Source organism: Python bivittatus, unplaced genomic scaffold (genome assembly GCF_059951505.1).
Source record: "Python bivittatus isolate LINGU-HERP-01145 unplaced genomic scaffold, Pbiv_v1 ctg000020_np1212, whole genome shotgun sequence".
Lineage (NCBI taxonomy): Eukaryota > Metazoa > Chordata > Lepidosauria > Squamata > Pythonidae > Python > Python bivittatus.
This window is the reverse complement of record NW_028277030.1, coordinates 12,998,431-13,023,171: the sequence shown is the minus strand read 5'-3', so window position 1 is coordinate 13,023,171 and position 24,741 is coordinate 12,998,431. Positions and strand designations below refer to the sequence as shown.

Genomic DNA, 24,741 nt, shown 5'->3' with positions numbered 1-24,741 from the left:
TTGGTTGTCCTTCCCCTTGTGCATGTTGCCAACTGTCAAGGAAGACAGGGCATTCTCCCAGGAATACGGCTGCCCTGAAAGCGAGGCTATGTCCTCTCAAGACTCCTTCCTGAGCCCCTCCTACATCCCACTGTGTTTTAACAAGCTGAAAAAGTTTAGTTTAGTTTAGTTTTTTTAATAGATTGCTATTCAACCTTGTGTTAAATCCTGCACAATGGCCAAAGAATGACAGAACACCAGGAAGAACAGTTTAGCACTATTATGCCATTCTGTGAGACCATAGGCATATCGCTTTTTAGGGAGACAACAGCAGAATAGTGGCCGCTGAGGCCAATCAGGGACCAAAGAGGCGTCAGCTGCCTGCATCAGCTTGAAATGGTCAATGAGGCACTCTGATCCCACCCTCTACTGGTCACCTGACCTTACCTCTGCCAATAATAGGAATCAAAGCTTAATGGGTTTTACAGATCCTGCTACTGCCATTCCATGAGGCCTGGAGACAGGGGAACACTGCTTTGATACAGCTAAGGATGTCTAAAATGTGTCTCCCTTATAGGCTGGAAACAAGATGAAGGCCATATTATGGGGTTATTGCAGAAAAAGGAGTTGCCAGGTCATGTTTGCACAGTTGATTGGGTGCAAAGGGAGAAAAACCCATAAAGAGTTTTAAAAACAAAGCAAAATGTGTAAAGAAACAAGGACAACGTTTAAAAGGTAGGAGGCATTCTTGAAGCAGAAGGGGGGTCTGTATGGATAGCAACTAAATAGAAAAACCGAAATTCATACGCCTTATTTTGGGATGCCACAAGGCAGCTTCTATTGCTCCTCCTGTTGTTTCTTCAGCATGTAAGGACCAATAGATGAAGTTACAAAGTGCAGCACCAGCTGTAGCTCCACCCACCCATTGTATCTGCCTAGCCTTTTTTGGGTTGTGAAGAAATGTATACCCCCCCCCCCAATACAATTCCAGAGATAATTATGTGAAAGAACTTTCCAGTATGCTCAGATACAGTCCCGTAGATTTGAACAAAGTTACTTGCACTTATAAATCACTGAAATTGATCTGAAAAATTAGGCATAACTATCTTAATTCCTATTGATTTCATTATAAATGAAGCTGGTCCTGATTAAATATTCATGTATTTCAAATAGGATTAAGTTAACTGGATTCTTCCTATGTATTTCTCAATATTTTATACCACCCCAAACTGATTCTGGCAGCGCACAAAGGAGGAAACCAAAAATCTCTGAGAATTGGCCATGAGAAAATGTAATTCATGGTGACTATCACCAATTTAAGATGATATCGACACATATAAGAGGTATGATAAGAGTTGAAATAATGTCGCTGAACAATGAATATACTGTGTAAAGCCTTCCAGTAACCGAAGAGTTTGCAAGACAGCCCTGTGGCCAGAATTTCCTTTGCTTTAGTAAATGCAGGCGAAACATAGCATGCAGTATATATTGAAAAAGTGAGGAATGTTTTCCCCTTTCCTAATGTTGGAATTCCACGTCATCCCACAAGGCAGATCTGAAAAATTTATTTAGGGCCTTCAAGGCCATAGAGCGTGCTGACTTTCACTGCTTAGGAAGAGACTATACCATGTCATGGATGTGAAAGATGGAGCGCAAATCTGAGGAAGATCATACTTTATTTAAACAATGCGCCATCTGATGGGACCCAGCAGGAGAACCTTTTCTGCCACAGCAGCTGCCCTTTGGAACATCAACCTCCCCCCCCCCACCCCCACCAGCTTAGACTGGTCCTGACCCTGCTGGCCTTCTGAAAGGCTCTAAAGACAGGGCTCTCTCAACGTGCCTGGAGATCTGGCTATAGTTCAGAGCCTGCTAGAAGGCTGCATTGATTGACGCATGACTTGCACTTGCTTGCTTATTAGGTTTCCTGGTTTAAAATTTTGGTTTTCCTTGGGTTTTTATTTTGGTTCTAAAAGGGCTATTTTTTTAATTGACTGTTGCATTTGGTTGATTGGTTCTGTTGCTGGTTGTTTAATTATATGAGCCGCCCAGAGTCACAAATGCGAGACGAGCTGTTGGCCAAATTGAATGAATGAATGAATGAATGAATGAATGAATGAATATTCTAAAATGATTCTTGGGTTCCAGCTTACAAAGGAAGTTAAACAGAGAACAATAGAAGATATTTTATAAGGATTTTGTATTGTGGGGTGGGAAATTCTAAGGCTCTGATTTGCTGTCAGGATTTTGGGATTATATAGGGAAAACTGGGCAAGTTTGATTGTGTAAGGAGATCTGTTTTATAGTTCAGAAACACTGTTTAGAGGTGGCAGGTGCACTGGAAATAGCCATACTATAGTTCCTTGTTAGAGAAGGAGGAACTTTGATCAGATTAGGCAGTATTGCCCAGTTACTTTGTTGCAATTTCCTTACTAGATCTGCCTTAAGCAATTATGCCAGTTGGATTTCCGCTGCCTCTAGTTAATTTCATTCTGCCATTGGTAATTGTGAGCAATACTTCTTTCTTTTCAGCAAGGAAAGGACTGCTGTGGTGGGGCGGGTGTGTGTGTTTGTTTAGGGGCAGGAATAGTTCTTTTGGGTCTGATGTAAAGTAGGGAACTGTCAGGTTCAGCCCAAAGAACTCCACGAGACAGTACAGATACAGTTCTGTTGCATTTATTAGCTTCAACCTCTCAGACAGAAAATCTCTCCAGACTGAATCTACACTTCCCAAGCCAGCCAGCCAAAACACCGTGAATTCCTTAGGGTGGTGCCAGTCTCATCTTCTTAACCTTCCCACGCTCCTGCTGGGGGCTAAGGGAATGCTTATCTCCCTGAGCACGGCCTTCATCAAACCATTCCATCACAGTATAACCCCATTATACTTGCAAGGTCAGAAGGAAGTATCCTGGAAATAAGATATTTCAGCCATAACAACCATGATAGGTGCATGAAATTTGAATGGAATCAGAGGCTTTGGGGTTGTTGTTGCTTCGCTATAGCTTATTGGGATTTACTCATAATTAAAGTTTATTCTTTTTTATGAAACTTTTTAAAAACCCATTTGAATTTGAAACAAATGTTTAAGATGCAAAGGGCTGAGCAGTTCTTGAAAATGAGTTACTGCATAAAAGCTCAACTGTGCTGATTCACTGTACAGTTGAGGCTTGCTTGGTATTGCCCACAAACCTTAGCCCAAAGGTTCCATCTCATTTTTGTATTGTTCTAGATGACCGTAGGAGAGCCTGGCAAGCTGGCAGGAAGAACTTCAATGCTACTTGAGTCATAGGTTGCTTAAATAAGGGTCACTAAGGAGATCAAGTGCCACCATTTTTTCCCACTGGTCAGGACATGGCTAATATGTTGCTAAGTCTTTTGGAATCTGAAACTTCTCAACTTTACCCTTGACTCCAGCCACTCATTCTACTGTTGCCTACTTGGCTCAAAGCCACAGCTCAGTGAACCAACCTAAGTTCCATTGTTAACTGCCCACCTAACCTGGTACCATCTCCAGCCCAGCATTTAGTTTCTTTCTTTGGCTTACTTTGTTGTCTGGCTCCATAAGAAGATCCCTTTGCCTCATGAATTCTTCTTTTCCTGAAGAAGCCCAAAGCCTGTCTCTGTGCTAAACAATGCAGTTGGTCAAACCAAGTTAGTGTTTGACAAAAAGCATGCCCTCCAGTGGAGTTTGGCTTGGAGACCAATGGTTTTAGTGGTGAGACTGCAACTGACTTTTCAATAATATTTTGATAGATTGGGGTTTCTGACAGTGGTTTTAATTTCATTGGGGTCTCAAAATAACAGTGTAGCTCTTTTTAGACAATAGAATTCTTGTGCTTCTCAAAACTAGGCTTCAGGCATTTGGCCTCAAATAAATGTTGCTTTTAGGGGTCTGAACAATTCTTTCCAGAGGTAACTGGGCAATCTGAAATAGCACTTATGTTCCACATTATCTGGAAAAGGTAATTATAAGCAATTTTTCCTCAGCCTTTTTTATATTTTTCCACTTAAAATCTAGCAAATTTATCTCAGAATCCCCATTTTCACATCAGTGGAGTTTCATTTGGTCCATGGATCTAGTTCAACTCAATATTTCCCAAGCATCACATTTCAAGCATAATTGCAATCTTCCTCTTCTGTCTTTTCGATTCTGTGCTTAGGATTACTGTACAAGGCTGCATATTAGGGAGCAGGCATGTTAATCAAATCATTTTCTTTTCAGTGAAAGTGGAAGAATCCTTCCAACACTGACTGACATGTTGGGCTCATATCACTTTTGTAATACTGTATACTAACTGTTCTTTATCCTGTAGTGTTCCAGTAGCTTTAAGAAACAGCCACCATTTCTCCTCCATTCCAAGAAAAACAGTACATAAAATTGTCATTACCAATAAACTATTAAAAAGTAAATTACAACAGAAGGAATTTTCCCCATTTGCCTCAGAACATCTGATAGCACTTCTTAAGCACATATTTAAGAAGTACAGCAAGGTGTCAAACTCTTCTCCAGTGGAACTCTGTATATAAAATCTAAACATCTATTGCAGTTTACTAGATACGGTAAGCAGCAATGTTGATATTTTCATCTTTACAAAATACATTGAGGATGTCACTGAAAAAGATCAGACCAGAACTAAAGTTAGTAGCAAACATCGCACAAATAACTATCTGATGCCCGTAACTATAAAAACTCTTCCTATTTAACTAAAAGATTTCCAATGATGGCCAATGTTTTTTCCCCCTCTCCTTCAGTCAAAGCAGCATGTGGTAAGCAAGCTACTGACATTCTGGTAATTCAAAAGTAGAGTTCTGCATTCCCACTGTGGTCTGAATGACAACCTAATGCTGTTATTAAAGAAAGTGCTTATCCTCAAGTTTCTCACTCTTTATACTTCCTGACAACTTGCATCTCTCCCAAGAAGTTATTGGCATTTCAATAATCTTGAATTTCCAAAGCAGCACTCAGTGAGTACATGTCAAATACAAGCAGCAAACAATGATACTATTGTAAGCTAAATAAAAGGGAGGGTTTCTAGTACTGGTGAACATAAAGCTTTAATTAGCAAACCTATGGCTTGAAAATAGAAAATAAACAGTATTGGTAAAAAATTTAGATGAGGTTAATTAGTAGGGTCATCAATAACACTTTCTCTTTTTTGCTTAAATTTATTTTGTTATACCAGCAGTGATGGCAGAATTCCAACAGATTATAGTAATGGGGGAAAAATCTACAAAATGGTGGGATTTCTGTTCTGAATGAACAGAAACAGGAGAAAGAGCCTAACAAACATATTTAAGCAGCTATTTCTCTAGCCATATTCTCTGAAATGGAATTACTGATATGTTCAGAGATCCAATCATGACTGCCAGATAAGAACACAGTCTTGAAACACTTATGTGAGCCAGACTTAAGGAAGTCTGGGCTTCTACACTCAAGGGATTTCTGCAGGTTATATTGTTTATCAATGCAGGATGAGCAGATTCATCTATGAACATCACCCACTTGACACATAATTATCAGATCTCCTTTAATTCTCACCACCTCCTTCCTTTCCAAAGCATCTTCTAAACAGCAGTTTACTTCCATTAAGCCTCTTGGTATAGAGCAAGGCATTAAATAAATAAATAAATAAATGAAAATTAAATGTCCTTAATATTGAACACATGCTAAAATCCATTTATTCAAACTGAACTTTTCTACAGATCTAGTAGTTTCTGTTGTACCGAATACTTGGAACACAATTACAATGCCAATTCTCCTTCTGTAATTGAATGTTTTGAAAAGAAAGATCACTACAATTAGTTCCAAAGCCAACAACATGGCAGTACAAAACTTCATTAAAAAATGTATTAACTGCAATTAAAGTGCTTGCTTTGTCATTGGCTGGACCTTAGATGTCAAGCATTCTAATTTCCTATCACAAATAGAATATCTATAATTCTATAATTAGCTGTAGAATCTTACTGAGATTTTAAAACTAGAATTAAGCAGTTGCAACAGAAAGAATGTTGAAACTGTACCGAATAAGGAAACCTGAAAATTAATATTCAGTGTCTCTTTTTTCCCCAATAATATTATGAAAAAACTGACTTAAAACAATGAAAAATAACCTTTTACATCAAAGGTGCTTTACTACTTATAACAGCATCCTCATCATTTACCAGTGTGGAGAAGGAAACTGGAGTTATCCATTATTCTCAAGGAACAAAATATTTTTACATATATAGTACAGCTGAAACAAACGTGATTTTTTGAAGTCTTGTTAGATTTTTACAGCATATTGCAGGAAACCCAACTACCAACTAAGAATGAAGTACTAATCCATGAAGGCTTTTCCTAGCATCTACATTAATACAGTAGAGTTCTCTTTCATACTGAAAAGAATCAATGAATGATAACATGTAAGTAGGAGGACCACTTTCTCAGCAATTCTAAAAATTTAGCTTATGACCAAGTAACTTATTTTTCTTTAGATTTCACACTTCTACAATATGCAGTCATGCAGGAGGCTTGAAATTTGGAGTAGCAACAGATTACCAAGTGGTATGATTTTTTTTTTTTAAAAAAAGAAATCAACTGTCACTTGCTCAATATAATCACTTTAGCTGGGTAGCAATATTGCAACAGTATATAAAACATTATGAATTCGAAGTTTTTCAAACTTGAAACATCTCATTTCAAGTTTAAAACAGGTACTTCAAATTTGAAATGAGCTGTTTCAACATTATAGGAAGCATTTCTGATGGTGTTGTGATTACTCCAAAAGTGTTCCAAACTTAAAACCATCATTTGGGTCTCAGTTTGAAATGGTACTGTGTCAAGCTTGGAATATTTCCAGTACTGTATGATTGCAACAGTACCAGAACACCTTTTGGGAAGTCACAGGCTATTTTGAATTTGAAACATTTTGTACAAATCTGTAGTACTGCCTCTAATTCAGCATAGGATAGTTTCATGCCCCTATATTATAGTGTTTTAGGCAGCTGAATAAATAAAACAGTAACTTACCTTACTCCCAGGGCACAGTTACTTACTACCAAAAATTCAACCTCCCACTCACCCCAATTTCTGTATTTTCAGACAATTAGTTTTCTAAAGGTTACAGATGTTTCAGCAGTATTTATATATAGATTTTAAATACATGTTTGTGTACAAACCTATACAATCAAAGCTCTTTTGCACCTGAAATGTCAGTTTTGCTAAATCAAATCATGCAATTCAAAATACACCATATTTAAATATATTACTGTATTTGTAAGTCATTACTGTCAACTTGAATAACTCAGAATTACAATAGTAAATTCTGTGTTAATTAAAAACAGAGAACCACACAAGCACTCACCAGTTAACACTTCTAGAAACAGGAGCCTGACAATATCATCTAGTATACCATTAAATCAACAGTTTGCCGAGTGTAAAATATAAACTGAACAGTGAGGTAATTCGGTTACCTTGCTTCTGTTATTAAAAATAGAATCTAACACTGTCATATGGAGATTTTCTCCACATGCACATATGCAGCCAAAGGAATAAGTTAGTCATTCCATCTTGTTTTGTTGCACTTCTTGTAATATTTCAGTTTAGCTACAACTTACTTTCAGCACTTAAAGTGATTAAACTACAAATTCATGGTTTGCAGAACCTCTGTGCTTCAGCAGCAAAGAATAGAGCCAAAAGGTAATTAAGGGCAGCATAGAGCAAAAGGAACTGCAAAGTAATTATTGTCCAGAACAATCTGTGAATGTAGTCACCATGTTTCCTCGCCGCTGTGTCACAGTTCTGCAATGCTTACTAGATCCATGGAATTTGTTTTCAGTCTGCATTGTTTGCCGGTGTGTGCTATCAAACCCATCAAATGAAAACATCTTTTCCATATCCTCAAACATGTCATCAAACAGTCCCCCTCCAAAAGTAAATTCTGGAAAAGCATGTCTTTGTCTGCTTTCAGCCTCCTGATGACTTTGAAAATGATTTTCAAAAGGTTTCTTTGCATTATGATTTTCACCAAAGATGTTAAAGTCTTTAAGGAAGCGATCAAAGTCAAAGTGAAATGAATGCTGAAAGGGGTTTCCATTGGTCCGTCGTCCTTCTGCGTGACCAAATTGATCATATTCTCTACGTTTATTTTCATCAGACAAGACTTCATATGCTGTAAAAATAAAGCAGGAAGCTGTTTTAGAATTTTCTGTAAAGATATACATGACAAGTCTTTGCATATATAACGTGTTGGTTCCTTGGTCAACTCAACTTTAAAAATTCTCAGGTAAGAGAGCAAGACCTAAGAATCTGAAAGACTAGATCAACTGTTCTCAACTGGGATTATGCAAGAGATCATGATCGAAAAAAATATTTAACTTCCTGCACTGAGGAATGCTAGTCCTCGCAGTGGTGGGAATTTTTATGTGCTGCAACCCAGCTGCCAGCTTTTTGTGGGCTGTAGATGTAATAACCTTTATGCAGGGGTTTTCTGAGACCTGAGGCATTATTTCAAGGTTCCTCCAGGGTAAAAAGATGGAGAAAGGGTGGACTGGATAGTTATTATAAGCTCACTGATATTAGAATTATCAATAAAAAGCCAGAATCAGATCATTGGTCCACCTTTTCAGTACGGTCTATTGGCTAGCAGGGGCTCTCAAGTTTGCAGAAAATACTTTTTCCATACTACTTTCAGAATCAGAGACTAACCACTATCAATTGCTATCAGTTCCTATTTTTTTAGATTTAAAATGTGCAACTTCAGAAATTAATCAGATATAAACTTACACACATTTACAGTGAATTAGAACCACTACATTCACTATAACTTGCTTCCAAACTGAATTTTGTAAGATTACATTGGTGGAAAATATCCACTGGACATTCCTTAAAAGCTTTACAATTGAGACAGGTGACTTTTAGTGGGTAAAAGCAGCAATTTGGACTTTTTTTCCCTCAGCCTTGGAAAGTTATAGGGGACGTGGCAGTAATATCATCATTAAATCAGATGCACTGAGCCTCACAAAGACATATCACATTTTATTCAAAGCTGTGAAAAATCATGTTGCAGAAAAAAGTTTCATCTAAGGGTTGCAAAAAAGGTAAAAGTAAACCTAAAGGCTGACCATTCTATTACGTAATATTTATTAGAAGGTGTACTAGGAAACTTACTTTGGAAAAGCTTGTGTACAGAACAAAAAGTACCCTATATTTTTCTAATGAAATGGAACTGGAGTGGCTAAACTCTTCTTGTAACCTTAGTGGTTAAGGTCCTGGATTAGGAGTGGGGAGAGCCAGGTTCGAGTACAACTTCAGCTACACAGTCATATTCTCCCAACCCAACCTACTTCACAGGATTGTTGCTATGGGGAAAAATAGGCCTTATACTGCATTTGTATCTAAGCGTGTACTAAACAAAATAGTGCTAGTACTACTCTTGAGTTTTCAAAATGTTCAACCTTCTCTGAATTTTTATGTTTAACTCTCCCTACTACCATTCTCATTTTGTACACATATTTTTATTGCATTTTATCTATGACTATAACCATTTTGTGGAAACATAGTTCCAAAGAGCAGAATATTCACATTTAAAATAAACAGTAAAAACATATATGCAAAGTATATTCAAAAATAATTACAATGATAGCAGTGGTGTAAATTAGAAGTATCTGTATGCCTAAAAAAGGAAATTGAGGTTTATGTTCATCTATTACTACTACCCTTGAACAGGTACAAGGACACAGACCCTGTATAAGTAGCACTGCTATCTAAAACAGGCAACTTTTTAAATAAAATAAATACATCTAATGCTATCCTTCTCCTCACTAGAGGAAGATAATGATACAGCTAATTAATATTTAATAGAATTCTACTTACCTTCTGCAATTTCCCGGAATTTTGCTTCTGCTCCAGGACTCTTATTTTTGTCTGGATGATACTTCATTGCTAGTTTATGAAATGCTTTTTTAATTTGGCGATCAGATGCATTTTTTGGAACTCCTAGAATGTCATAGTAACTCTCTGCAGCCAGTATTAATTCTGTTATCATTAAAACGCAGAGTGCAAATATAAAGATAGATTGTGTAGTAGCCATTGTAGGACTCCTAAGGAAAAAAAAAATCAGAATGATTCTTCTGCTATTAAGTTAACTCGTTATCCAGCTATTTCTCGAATGTGTTGGAAGGAAATCGTTCCTAAGCCTTACTTTTTACTTTTCTGCTAACATCTCAGACATGACAGAGTTCAAATGATTTGAATTCCTCCAGTGAACAATATTTGTTTTTACAAATATGGAGAGGCTTTTTCATCACCGTACTTACTTCTAGTTCTCAAAAGCTCAAATTCATAAAGCACCCCTTTTCAAAATGATTTAAAAACCTGTAGTTTAATAATTAAAAATATATTATTTCCCAAACATTCCCATTAAAATAAATGAAATTAAGTTTCACTTTGATAACGATTATAGCTAGATTTCTATGACCTGTTTTATTTATAGTCTAAACAAATTGGAATCAATGTATTTTAGCTCTTCTTAATTTCTATAAAGATTTCTCAATCACTAAAGATTTCACATTTCCTATAATTTTTCCCTTCCTACTGAAAGTAACTGTCTTTATAAAAGTATTTTCACAACAGTAAGAAGCAGAGGCAAGGAAATATCACATGACTTCAGCACATTAATTTGCAATATTACTTTGATTATACACACAAAGCAAGAGACAGAAAGCTGGCAAAAGTTATTGTCAAGCTATTGCTTTGTTATAAAAAGCCACTCCAATACAAAATGAGATAACTGCCATTACAAATACCTATACCTCTATCTCTTCCTATTCTATATGCTACTCCAGCAGCACCCTTTTTCATTATATTCACTACTAACAGAACTAATTATACTTGTAAAAACAAGTGTAGAAGGGATCCTAGAATTTTGCTTTTTAGTCATTTATTTCTAGTCTATAAACTAGTAGTTGTCAAATATTGCTATGTGGAGCTTAATTTTAAGAAAAATAACCTTTTTTTCTCACAGTGTTGTTAGTTTTTGGTATGCTTTCTTATCCAAATAGAGCAGCTATTTTGATTCCCTTATGGAAAGAACTGAATTGCTGTAAACTGATCTGCGTTTATGGAATAGAGCAGAGCAATGATATAAATCACTGACACAAAAACTGTATGCTGCTCTTAACTGCTTTTTTTTGTTGTTCTTTAGAGTTGTCAACACTTATGCAGATAATGTTTTGAGGTAGAAACTGTTAATTACAACTTTAATCTGCACACTGGCACATATCTCCATTAATACCTTGCTTATTTATTATACGTGCAAATTACTACACATGCCTACACATGTCTGTTTTTTCCTATCTTGTTGCCAGTAAGGAGACCTCAGTTGGCAAGACTGAAAAAAACAAGTTGCTTCTTTATCAATGTCCCCTCCTCCTTTCCACCAGGGTCCTCTAGAGACAAAGTACTCAGTGCACAAACTAGGAAAGGACTCTGGTTAGAAGGATACCATGGTCTACTGAAAACCTGTTCACACTGTGTAACTGTTTAAAATGTGTCACCATTTAATGGTGAAGATGCCAACCTAATAGTAGACTGAACTACTGAACATCTTATTCATATAAAATATGAATTAAGACTGTGACTTCTCTGAATGTCAGTGTGATTACTTCAGGCTGAGTAACTGAAACAGATTCATCTGCTTTTACTATTAAATATAATATAGAATCTGTATGAATGTACAAAGGTACATTTTGGAGAAGGCAGGGGGGTTTTTTTTGGTCATCATGTCCTTAAGAATGAGTGATAACAGCTAAGTTTTAGGTTGTCTTAATATTCCAATCAGGTTCAAGACAAATGTTGAGGCTGCAATGGTTCTGAGTAATGTTTATCATCACAACCAAGACAGAGTTGGGTAATGTTTTTGTGATGCAGATTATAACTTTTTTTTGTCTCGTATGCCTACACCAACACAACGGTAGTGACATTATGTCAAAAGAAGGCTGAAATTTTCTGCATTTGCTTTGAGAGGTTTAAATCAAAATATGTGTGTTGAACTAACCAAAAACTTAAAATACCCACTGTAGCCCTTTAAAAAGCAAGCAAACATAAGAAAAAAACCAAACTTTTTTTTTTTTTTGATGATACAGTTTTGAGGAGATCCAGAAGCTGCATACAGCCTGAGTCCATCCACTCCTGAATTCCATAGTGGGAGCCTATCACAGCTTTGCTATATCTCTAAGCAATTTTTAATGCTCTCAGCCAGTTACTGTTTACGTTACATGCTTGGTAAAGTATTTATCATTGTTCTATTCCCACTTAGTTGGACAGTTCTAGAAAGTGTACCATTTGACTCTTGCTACTTGAATGTAACATCCCCCACAAGTTTCTTCTGTTTTTTTCCTGGGGTGTAAGCCAACTTTACTTTTATTCCATCAGGTTTTAGTATATTTTAGTCTTGCTGGTTACAGATTCTGCTTTATCCACTTTTCAATACATTCTGCTTTAAGCATTTTGAGATTTTACAATTATAAATGCTCTTAATGGTATTCAATAGAGCTAAAAGATGCTATAAAATTGTTTTCACATACAACAGTGTCATGTTGGCAGCAAGCCACAGTGAACAAGAGAGCATTTTCAAAGCAAGAATACTAAAGGTCTGATTTTAAAACATTAGTTACTTAGTAAAGCCCAGCATGTATTCTTGTTTCAGAAGATCAAGCATTCTAATTTTATATACTTATGGGGCAGCTTCTATACTTCTGCTACGAAGCTCTGGTTTTTCTACTGGTTGTTGCAACTGAATTCTCACAGAAACACTGCTCTGTACGTAATGGAATAGTAAACTCAATATTGACACACTATTATACTGCATCTTTCTATCAAAGGACTCAAGGTAGCATATATATGCATTTTTAACTGCAATCGGAGGTGATGTGGCATTCTTTGTCACTTATGAAGCTCTTAAAATGTTCTAAATACAAGCTAAAGCCTTGTTTCCAGATCAAAAAGGGGGGAAAAGGAATCAAAAACAAGAACATTCAGGCAATAAGTCTTAAAGTTCCATAAACTCAGGATTGTTAACCAATCTGGAATAGCGTATGTACACATATACAAAGTGGCATCTGCAAAGAGAACCAAAGAGGGGAGGGGTGTTGAATGATGCAAGCAGCGTTGTGACACAAGTCCCACCTCTTTTTCACATCATCACAACACTGAATGCATGCCCCAAAGGGGCAGGCCTGTGGCACAAAGCTGTTGCACATCACAGTTCAGTATCTATGTGATGACTGGCTAATGGCAAAATCCACAGCATGTTTTCCTTCACTGTACAGTCTTATAACAACCACCAATGGAAGACTAGAATAGTAATCCTCAACAGATCAATGTGACTAATCTGGAAATAGTTTAAACAGAGAAAGCATAATGGGTCTAATTATCTATGAGGGACTGACAGAGCAAGGAAGAATCAGAACATGGAGTTACTATGCAAAATTCACAAGATAATCATAAACTGAATCAATATTCTCTGATTGCCCCATCTATAAAACACAAACTATCAAGATCTTAAAACCTTCATTTAACGAAATAAAGGTCATACACCACTATGAAAAATGTGTTTCATAGTTCAAACCTAAAACATATACAGTATTCTATGAAACAAAGAAACAGAATATTGGAGCAACTGAAGTTTCAGGAAAGCTTTCGCAGTCTATTATTTGTAATAGAAACAAGGGCCTACTGGACAGTTGGGTGTAAACATATCTATGAACTTCCAATATTCATATATAACATGAAGCAAGCAGGCAAATGAGTATACAAGTAGTGCTATTACTCCAGTGTTCCTAGGTCATAAAGGTTCTGAAAAGCCAAAAACTCCAGTTGACAATGTATACCTCATGTAACTGAAACTACTTGCAGCATATTATACAAGTAGAAGACATTCTAAATTCCAAATTACTGATCTCATTTTTTTTACAACTGGCTCAACATCTTCAATGAGGTTTAAACGAACTACTAATACATTTATCTGATGTGATGCATTACCTATGAACTTTTAAAGTAACACTTTAAAATAAGACACTTTTCCCTTACCTTTAAGTAACTACCACCTGTCCCCACAGGTACAATCTGGGAAAAAGCTTGACTCGACTTGAGGGACGAAAACACTACTACCTCCCCCCAGGAAAAACAAAGCCTCCTCCTTTCTTACAAACATTCTATAACTCTGAAACACAAGTCATTTTCTGCCAGAGAAAGCTAGTTTCGATATCTTCTCTCGTCAGATATGGTGTTTCAGCCTAGCTCTCTTGATAACACCATTTTTCCCTTAACCTTCGTGCCTCGCCCCAATTTAATACATACGTGGACCGACGGCTGGATTGGATGACTAGCAATACAGGCAGCAGCCTCTGAGCACACGCAGAGTTCCTTTTTCTAAGCACTGGCGGCCTCCCCCCTCATCACATAATTAGAGAGAAAAACATTTTAAGGCAAGGGACACACAGGGAAGAGGTACTGTGACGTGAAGGCTACTGAGATGAGCCTAGAGCTGGGCAAACTCGGGTTCAAATCCCATTTAGTAAACAGCTCTCCGCTGTTTGGGCCGCTGCGAGGAGCGAAGGATGAAGAAGCCCTGAAACCCACCGCTCGCCCCTTCCGTGCCCCCAATCCCAGGGCCAGGCAGGAACCCCAGCGGCCTAGCCTGTCCCCGGCTGCCCCGTCATCCCTTCCACTCACCAGCCGCTCCCACCGCGCAGTCCTCGGTCGACCCGTCTCCCCGACTTATAAACGTCGGCGCGCCAAGGCAGAGCGACGGTCCTACACGAAGCGCTTCCCGATTGGCCGTCGGCCGTCACGCGGCCTGCCCGCTTTGGTGCACGTGGAAGGCTGTTGTGGCCTCGCGCAAGTGACGGATTGACACCGCCAAACGCTCGCCCTTTCCGGCTGGAAGAGAAAGGGGCGAAAATGGAGGGAGGAGGGACATAAAATCCCGGAAGCGGAAGTGCATGAGATTTGTTCTACGGGCGGGTGTGCAGTCGGGAGGCATCGTCAGTCGGGGACCGACTGGGACGGGAGTTGCTGGCCGCCGCGGAGTCTTTGCCATGCCTCGGTACTGTGCAGCCACTTGTTGCAGGAACCGAGCGGGACAGAGTGCCCGGGACCAGCGCAAGCTCAGCTTTTACCCGTGAGTGCAGTGGCCAGGGAGGCTGAAGGGATGCCTTCACAGCCCCGTCATAAATACGCTCACGTTGGCATGGAAATAGGTTCCACGAATTCAGTGGAGGGGCTTTCTTTTCATGGTGTTTCCTTGGAAGTGAACCCTACTGGTTTCAGGGAGCGTGCGTGGGATCGTAGCTTGCGTTGGGGGGAGACTCAGCAGAGGCACCCACACTAGCTCGATCTGGTAGCCAAATTCTTCTGCATTCGCCCGGGTTGCGCTCTATTCTTATTTGCTCACTAATAATGAGACTTCAGGATAGTACTACCGGGTAGGTATAGTGTGTGCTACTTCACAGAAATGTGCAATAAGGAGATTCCTTTAATCATACCAAATGACACCAGTGAGAATGCCAGTAAGAAGATAGATTTGTTTTTGATTTCCTATCCCAATCTGATGGCTTCCAAATGCATTATAATTTCTGTAGCTAAATCTAGCATACACATTCAGAATACATACTGAGTTAGCAAACTTCTGTTCTTTGAGATGTGGGGCAAGAATGTTAAATTCAGGCATCAGCCAACTTACGGAGGGCAGGAGATCTCTAATTCACCCTGTTTCTGATTCAAAATCCCTACAAATTTCCACCTCTGATATTTAGTTTGGGAGCTTGATTATGTACCATCAGGTTGGTGTCAACTCTTAGTGACCATATAGATTTTCTCCTGGATGATCTGTTCACAACCTGGTCCCTCAGGTCTTCCAGCAGTGTACCTGTTGCCTCTGAGTCCATCCATCTTGTTGCTGGTCATCCTCGTCTCTTTCTTTCCACCGTTCCCAGCATTGGAACCTTCTCCAGAGATCTAAGTCTTTATGCAATATGTCCAGAGTCATTTATGCCTTGAGGGAGAACTCTGGGATGATGTATTTGATGATCCATTTGTTTGTTTTCTTAACTACCCATGATAGTCTCAGGAGTCTTATCCAGCACCAACACTCAAAAATGTTATTACTCTTTCTAGCTTCCTCAATGTCCAACTTACATTTCACAGGGAAAACCATTCCCTGTATGATTCTTTGTAGGTATAGTCATATCATGACATATGAATATCTTTTCCAAGGTCTTCATTGCTACTCTACCAAATGATAGTGTCCAATTCCAGCCCTTTTCAATTCAGTATTGCCTTAGATATCAATGTGTAGTTTTCATTTCATCCTTCATTGTGCTGAGATTTCCCATGTTTGTTTGTTTATTAAATTTATCTCCACCCATATCTCCCTGATGCATGGCAGCATCCTCATTTATTTAACTGACTTTCAATTCTTCTTTCCTGTCCCTTCCTTTCACAAAATTTTTCAGTTTATGTAACAACCATTTCTCAGTTGGATTAGTTTTATTTAGTCTTCCTCCCTTGTTTATTTATCCCTGCTACAAATCATTCATTTGTTTGGTTTATTACATCAGATAATTGTAAATTATGTAGTTGTGTGTGTCTTTCTTTTATCTTTGCAAGCCTTATTTGTCTCCCCATTTTCCAAGATATATTTTGATATATTTTGTTACTATTTGGCAATGTCACTGGACAGACTGAAGATGAACAAGGAGGATCCCAGCCAAGTTGTGCTTGTGAAGGATTCCTATGACCTTTCTGAAGGCATTAGAAGTGTCTAAACAAGCAGTTGCTATAGTCAGAGGACCATGAGACTTGAAAACTACCTTATGACATTTGGCATACTTCATTCCCCTGTTCATGCTCTAGTAGTCTGTAAAAGTTATCCTTTCTAGTGAAAAGCAAAAAAAATGTTTTGAACTCTTTAATAAACTATGGTTTAAAATAGTATAACATAACCTTCTGTATGCCAGTATCTATAAAAACTGGTGCATTTTATCTTATATATAGTCTAATTTGGGTGCAAATTTCATCCCATTATGATGAAAAGGTAAGAAGCTACACGCACTGTTAGGTTACATAGTGAGAAGATAGAGCTATTTCCTCAATTCACACTTGAATTAGGAATGAATTAGGATGGATCAAAGTGGGATGTTTTCAGAAGCAGTTCACTGTCTGATGTTGCAGAATTTTCACATAAATGATTGGTAGGATCATAGATACAAGTTTATTCATTGTGCATAGAACAGGGGAAAAAAAGCTGTTCTTTTTGGTAATGCAGATATAAGCTGAAAAAACACTCCTCTAAGTATTCTTACTCGAAGCAGCTTATATAGTTTACTAAAATATGTATCACAACACTAGAAATACCAAAGGGCCATCACTTGTTCCTTGAACCAGATTCATCCATTGGAGGGTGGGGGAGGGGAATACAAAAGCAAATTTGTAGCCTCACAGAACACAGTCCACTTATTTCATGCATGCTTCTTGACACTGTACGCCATTCAAGAAGGGGTAAAGCTTATGGAACAATGTTTCCATTTTGACAACAACATTGGATCATATAGATGCCTCTGCCTTGAGTGCTTGCTTCCAGACCAATTTATACTTGTTCTGCTTACAGTAAGAATGCAGAATAAACTCTAGTAATGCATTTCTTGTTGTGCAAGAACCCCTCTATTAGTGAAAACAGCTTCTTAACTCTGCATACTATGACAGATATGTCTGCCTGCGTAACTTGTTGAACAAGTACTCGAGCAAGTGAGGGAAGGTTGTTGCAAGGGTCGGCAATTTGTAAGCCTCCTTCCCACCACAGTAATTCAGTGCAATAAACAGCCAGTCATTAGATAACATTAAGTATATCTCTCTATATCAGCAGACATAAGCTTGTATGGTATTCTCACTATTTTTGTCTGTATATAAATCAAGTAATAACTGTATGCTAATTGAGAACTCTGCAGATATATTTAATATTTATTTTGTTTGGTAAGCCAGTGAGGCACATTAATTCATAGCTGTGCCACTGAGATTTGTTCCTGTTGGAAAAGATGAACCAGCTAAGGCAGATTAAAGTTAGCTAAGAAAGCAAACAGACCAATAATCCTTAAAATATGATATATTATTGGGGGGAAAAAAGTATTGAACTGTATCATACTTCAGAATGATTGTCAAGTAATTTGAAATTTTGGTTGGTTGGCTTGCTTTAATACTTGATTATATATGTGTGTGTGTGTGTGTGTGTGTATATTATATATATAATATATATATATTATATATATAATATATAAATATATATTATATATATATTATATGATGTATATGTATATATATATATAATTTATTTATTAATAATAAATAATGTATATGTGTGTGTATATATATATATATATATATATATAATTTATTTATTAAACAAATTTACATGGCTGGCCAATTCACACATGGTGGCTCTGAGCAGCTTACAGAATTAAAACCCAAATACAAAACGCCAATAAACCCCCCACCTCCCCTGCATCAACAAGAAAATTCAAACACATGTATAGTTTCATAGCAAACAAAGAAAAGGCATATATATTTGATTGTACAAGAGATTTTGTAAAGCACGTTAATGCGAATGAAGCAGCTGTCTCCAAAGTGTCAAAATAGGCACATCTTTTGCTGCTTTGAAAGTGATTCCCAGCTGGCACCATCTGCATATGCATCTACAGATAACATTTCTTGTGGGCATTCCAGCAAAGTGAAGTGATCCAGGGTCAGTTTTCAGAGAAGCTGCGTGAGTCTTGCAAAAATCATGGCTGCTTTAATATTAATATTAAAATAATTTTAATATTTTGAATAGAGGGGATTTATTCTCATTTAGATGCTTTGTGAAGCATCTCTTTGAAATACGTTGCTGCAGTATATATTATTTAAAACATTCTTTTACAATTGTTTTGGCCATCTCCCATGTTGAAAGTCTGGATAGATTCCAGTTACTAGGGATATAGCTAAGAAAAAATATATCAACACCCAGGAGGCAGTCGAACATCATATTAATAATCCTGTAAATTTTAGCCAAATTTTACCAAAAATGTGACAATAGTAAGACAAGACCAAACCCTGTTAGTGAATATTGCAGCTCCTAAATTGCATCTACAGCAGCATGGCAAGTTCAACCAATTTTTAAATACTAGAGACGTGAAGGGAAACTTTCTATTGTATTGATTTCATTTTAAGTTCAAAGGAAACTAATTTCACTTTTTTTCTAAAAACAAACAAAAACCCAAACATCCCCCTCATTAATATGAATGAGACATTAAAGTTTGTTGCTAAGATCCCATTAATAATAGTAGTCTCATCTAGGGCCTTCAACTTCTTATAAAAATGGGTTAACAGTTTAGATGTCACATTTGATACTTCCAAAATTCTAACAAATATGGAATTTCAAACACTCTAGTACCATCAAAGACTAAATAATATGCTGACTAAATTGCCAATAAATTTCCCCATTGCCCGGGTAAATTCATTTTGAAGTCTACAAAGATTTAATTAATTTAATCTACAAAGAATTAATTTAATCTAAATCTAATTTAATACTTTTAAAGACCCAGTTTAACAAAAAAATAAATAAATAAATTTTGGATTATTCCATCATGTAAGTTTTACATGGGAAAATGGTTGAACAATTATACCTGTGACCCAGTCTTTAGTATTAAGTGCAGGCATTAGCAAGCTTTCAGTGGGTTTAGTTAGTAACTCTCAAGCTGAGCCAAGTAGGAACTGAATTCCGAAATTCTTTGTTCCAGTCAGTAATCAGAATTAAATGACATATATATGACTTAAAAATAGCAAGATCTCCTAAAATATAAATCAGCCTTGAAGTTAAATGCAGATTAATCACATTTATCTCACTGAAATATTGAAAGAAGTTCTACACCATCTGTTAAAGTCTTTTTCAATATGTGTCAAAATATGGATGTTTAAACTTACTGCTTGAGAAAGCCTTCTAGAAAACTTAAACCGCAATAAACAAAGAAATGAAAACACAACATAAACCCGCAGTCCCTAAACATGTCAAAAATATTGCTGAGGTCCATTGGCCTCTAACTCATTCCAATTTATGAGCAACCAGACAGGATGCTACTCTGTCATGTAGTGAAATGAAGTAAGGAAGTTTCTGACTTATCTATAAAACATATTATCTGCATACAGTAGAATCTTATATTTGCAGAATTCTTACAGGTGTAGCTTCTCAAACCAATTTTTTTTAAAAAAGGGAAAAAGAGCATCCTTCATGTATACCATAAATTTAAAAAAGCATATTTTTTCAGCCTAAAGTTCCAACATTCAACACAAGTTAAAATTCATAACACTTTATTAAATAGTATCAACACAATTACATTCAGATTTTATGGATGTAAAACCAACTGCTGAAATATAGGGGATTCATTCCTGGTATAGATTGGGATGATACCACAAAAGAGTGAGTTGTTTCCATGAGTATATTTATGTGAGTGAAAATAGTCTTTGAAATATCCAGATTGTATCTAAAGAACTTAGAGCTTCATATGTTTTGACTGATTCCCCACTATGAGCATATAGCCTATAAAAAGATATAAAGGCTTGAGAGGCAGCAATAATTTTTAGCTAGACTGGCTGTCCTGTGAATTTCAGAGCAGAGCCTTCTTTTATCTTGAATGTAGAAGTTTGTTTTCTCTAATCTTCGCTAAATTGGGATAATCAGATTTGATGCCTTTGAGTTCTAGTAATAATCAGTGTATGTAAGACTGAAATTTTAAGCAATCCTTAGATTCTTTTGTTCATCAAAGCAAAACTATTACTAGGAACCATTGTTTGTTGGTACTGCCAGCAAAGCAGCTGTGTGTGCACACATATAGACAGTGGGGGAAAGCCTACAAACCAACTGCTTGAAGCCTTCCAGAGGATATGGCTATTTTAAGGGTTACTTTGTTGTGACCCACATATCTTGCCATGCCCTCTTTCCCAGTGCTTTGTACTGCTGTAGTTTTGTAGTGCTAAGAATAAGATGTTTTTTAAGAGCCTTGTGCTTATTACAAAGAATCACTTAACCAAAGCATTTTCTCTCTCTCTCTCTCTCTCTCTCTCTCTCTCTCTCTTTTACATATTTTTTGAAGCAGATTTCCTCTCCATGATAAAGAAAGATTAGAGAAATGGTTACGGAATATGAAACGTGACACTTGGACTCCTAGTAAACATCAGGTCCTCTGCAGTGACCATTTTACACCAGATTCTCTAGATGTGCGATGGGGCATTCGATATTTGAAAACAACTGCAGTGCCAACTATTTTTTCATCCTCTGAAAATCAGGTAAAACATTAAGTTGCATGTCAGAAATAAGTCAAAGGATGAGAAAATGCAATTAGCTTGAGCTGAAAGTAAAATAAACATTGCCAAAAAAAAAAAAATTAGGGGATAAAGATACTTGTCTCAGCAGCAGTGAGTATGTATCTCCTTATTTTAATAGTGTCCAAATTCTTAATTCACTTACACTTTTTCTGTTTACTGTTGAGAAGGTGGATTTGTGGCATACCAAGATGATTGTTTGATTGTTTGAAGCCTCTGCAGCCTAATCATGCAATTAAACTGAGATTTATTTGTACTAACCAACAATGTGGGTTTCTTAGAAAAAGAAACCCTCCGCTGTAAATTTATGGAACGTAAACCAATATGCTTCATTTCCATTAGATAAACAAATTGTATATATGTTGTACAAAAACCCAGAGTTTTTCCATTAGCTAATCTGAATAGGAGAAAAACCAATAAAAAACACCTAGCCTGGTTTAAATTTTTGCTATTTTTGCATTCAAAATTTAATTTAAACATTGTTTTCTTTAGAATATATCTAAACATTAAGACTTGACTACTAAATACTATAAATACTAAATACTAGCATATTGTTCCCTGAAATGAAAGCTATTTATGTGCTAATTTTAGCACATCTGTAGAGGTGGCTAAACACATAGGCCCTTCTTGGATTGGCATCTGGAAAAAAATAATTGCAATTGCAATTTCAGATTTGACTGGTACAGTATATGTTACCAATGTGCTGAGTTGCTCACTTGATGCTTCATTTCCCATGGTGGAGAAGTAACTGATTGATCTAGGCACAACTGCCCAGCACTGTGCTGCTTCAAAGGGATGTTTCATTGAAGCAAAGCACCTCTTTAAAACTCCACAACACTTTTTGTCCATATCCATTCCAGCCAGATCTATATTGCATGATGTTCAGTTGTATGAAAAAAATGCAGTAAAACTGGGAGATTTTCTGTGAATAACAAAAAAAAAAGTATTTTGGAAACTTTTCTATCCTGTAGCATTGGTGTTTGCAAAAACTATCTGGATCTTACACTCAGTTGACTGAATCCCACTATCATGGTACAAAGTTTAAAGTATGACACATTCACATAACTCATAGCAACTGTGCCTCTGCCATTCAAAATATCATTTTCAAACATGCTTATATTTAGCATGTTATCTGTAGCCACCACCTGGGAAAGGCACATGTTAACATAACTGATAACGATTATTGTGTTACTGCCCTTCTCCCATGAGCGTTTGTGTAGGAAACAGCAACCATGCTTCTTGTGACGTCTATCCTGATAGTGTGTGTTACTGAAGAAGCTCCTTCCCAAGCTAGGGCTGCAATTCTACACACACTTACCTGGATGTGTGAGACCTATTTTTTTAAGGACTTGGCTCATGTTTTCTTAAAAATAAGTTAGCATTGAAATATCCTCAATTACTGCTTCAGGCCGATGATACCTTTCCTGCAGTGTGGTTTCCAAGGAAAGTTTCTCAAAGAGCAGGAAATGTCACCTGGATACAATCACTTTCTATGGTAGGCAGACTCTGGGTGAGTCTGCCTTCCATAGAAGTGACTGTATCCAGGTGACGTTTCCTGTTCTTTGAGAAACTTTGCTTGGATACCACACTCCAGGAAAAGGATCATTAGCCTGAAGCAGTAATTTGATCTGTTGTGCCAGGACTGTCCCTCAGTCTTTGTGAAGCGCTTTTCCTTATATGACCTCACTAGGGTTGTAAAAGTTGTTAAATCTAAAGTGAGCTTTTAAAAATGTTAAAGCTACATTAATCCAGGCTACATCTGAGCTAATCTCTTCTCAGTTTATTGAAATACTTATGTATTACAATTTTAATCTTAATAAAATAATTCAAGTTTGGTATCTAATTTCTTTAACAAACCATGACAGAGAAGAGGCTATTTGTTGGCATTGCTTGCATTCCTTTTGAAGAGCAGAATTAAAAGAGCAAATAAAAGGCTGAAATCATGTGTTCATTTGTTAGGGAATAAGGCCACTGATCATGGTAGGACTTACTTTTCAATGAATAGGCACAGGATTACACTATAAAAGATCATAAGAGAAGGAATCATTGTGCGGTATTTCATAATCAGTAACAATTGAATCAAGGGGAATGGTTTTTTTCTTCTTAAGGAAAAAGGGAAATCCCAGAAGAAACTGCAAGAAGAAACAATAGAAGGCATCAAAGAAATGAGCACATGCATAACAACATCATCTCTTAAATCTTGTTCACCAAAGAGAAATATTTTATGTGAAGGAGGCCTATATCAAAAAACTCTCGATACAAATTCAGACAGCTCAGCAAGAAAGGAGGGAGTGTCACAGAATATTGTGAAAGATGGCATTGCATATTCAGGTAATTCTGTTAAACAGAATAAGCAGCAAACAAGCTCCATGATAATAACATCTCATATGCCAAACCCAGGAGCCATCAGTTCCAACTTTCCAGGAAATAATAGTGTTGTCAAAAACATTTTTAGTGCTGCTGCTACAGATTTGCAAGCTTCAGTTCATGACCTCCAGTCGTGTCTTGAGCATGGCTCAGATTCTAAAGCCACAGTTTTGCAGGCCACACATCTTGAACATGGAGATTCATCTCTGGAATTCAATAAGGTCCCCATTTCCATGACCGAACTTCCATCTGATCAGTTTGATCCTCGCATTGCAAGTTGCTCAGTAGAAGTACAAACTCATGAAAGCTCAGTGTTGCTTCAGACCATGTCACGAGCTTTGGAACAGCTTGGTGGAAATAAGGAGTCTGTCATCACCATTATTGTTCCTTCAGAGGACTCAAGACCTCCCTTGCTATTAGAGGGCTCCTTTGTATCAGCAGAAGAGGTATTAACCCATCTGGAAACGGAAAACTCTGTTGTAATCAGCAGCTGCAGCAGCCTTGAAGTGCTACAAACTGAGCATTCGTACTGTAGGCAAGACACAGACAGGGAAAAACTCTGGCAAAAAATTACAAAGCTGCACTCAAAAATAGCCCTTTTAGAAGTTCAGGAGAGAAAAACCCTAAGCAGACTTAAAGCTCTAGAAGCACTTATTGCAAAACTGAAGCAAGAAAATCTCCTTTCAGAGGAGAAACTTAGAATCGTAGAAAACTGTTTTACAACATTTGAAGTTACAATGATACAATAAAAGCTTTACAATAATGGATTGCAACTTGTTCTGCAAATGATTCTCAGGGGGTGTTTTTTGTTTGCTTGTGAGAGAGGGTGTTTATTTATTTATAAGTAGAAGTTGAATAGAATCTACCACTTTCCTCCCCCTCCCCTCCCCTCCCCTCCCCTCCCCTCCCCTGCTCTCAGTACCTTCCCAAAGTCTCTTATGGAATATTGGGAATGAGGATATCCTGTGGGGCTGCATGGCAGCTGGCACTGGGGGTTATAGCAGGGA

General features: G+C 37.2%; 2 protein-coding genes across 3 annotated transcripts; one reads left to right on the top strand and one right to left on the bottom strand.

The window, feature by feature from the left end:
* Window positions 1-2,650: 2,650 nt before the first annotated feature.
* On the bottom strand, window positions 2,651-14,843 carry DNAJB9 (DnaJ heat shock protein family (Hsp40) member B9). The gene is made up of 3 exons (XM_015887603.3): window positions 14,693-14,843; window positions 9,833-10,059; window positions 2,651-8,129 (listed from the first exon to the last, which is right to left on the bottom strand). The coding sequence occupies exons 2-3, from the start codon at window positions 10,047-10,049 to the stop codon at window positions 7,699-7,701; spliced, it is 648 nt and encodes a 215-aa protein (XP_015743089.1). The 5' UTR covers window positions 10,050-10,059; window positions 14,693-14,843; the 3' UTR covers window positions 2,651-7,698.
* Window positions 14,844-14,951: 108 nt separating this feature from the next.
* THAP5 (THAP domain containing 5) lies at window positions 14,952-24,523 on the top strand. Of its 2 annotated transcripts, none has more exons than XM_007425421.4 (3): window positions 14,952-15,140; window positions 21,142-21,331; window positions 23,476-24,520. In XM_007425421.4, the coding sequence occupies exons 1-3, from the start codon at window positions 14,962-14,964 to the stop codon at window positions 24,481-24,483; spliced, it is 1,377 nt and encodes a 458-aa protein (XP_007425483.2). In that variant the 5' UTR covers window positions 14,952-14,961; the 3' UTR covers window positions 24,484-24,520. The 2 variants fall into 2 exon arrangements, with proteins under 2 accessions (XP_007425483.2, XP_015743088.2); XM_015887602.3 differs by lacking the exon at window positions 14,952-15,140 and adding an exon at window positions 15,147-15,444 and having other exon boundaries at window positions 23,476-24,523.
* Window positions 24,524-24,741: the final 218 nt, after the last annotated feature.

Coding starts and splice junctions, on each gene's coding strand:
- DNAJB9 (XM_015887603.3), bottom strand. CDS start 10,049: ATGGCTACTACACAATCTATCTTTATATTTGCACTCTGCGTTTTAATG. Junction 8,130..9,832: donor ATTCCGGGAAATTGCAGAAG/GTAAGTAGAATT, acceptor TTATTTTTACAG/CATATGAAGTCTTGTCTGAT.
- THAP5 (XM_007425421.4), top strand. CDS start 14,962: ATGAGATTTGTTCTACGGGCGGGTGTGCAGTCGGGAGGCATCGTCAGT. Junction 15,141..21,141: donor CGCAAGCTCAGCTTTTACCC/GTGAGTGCAGTG, acceptor TTTTTGAAGCAG/ATTTCCTCTCCATGATAAAG. Junction 21,332..23,475: donor TTTCATCCTCTGAAAATCAG/GTAAAACATTAA, acceptor TTTCTTCTTAAG/GAAAAAGGGAAATCCCAGAA.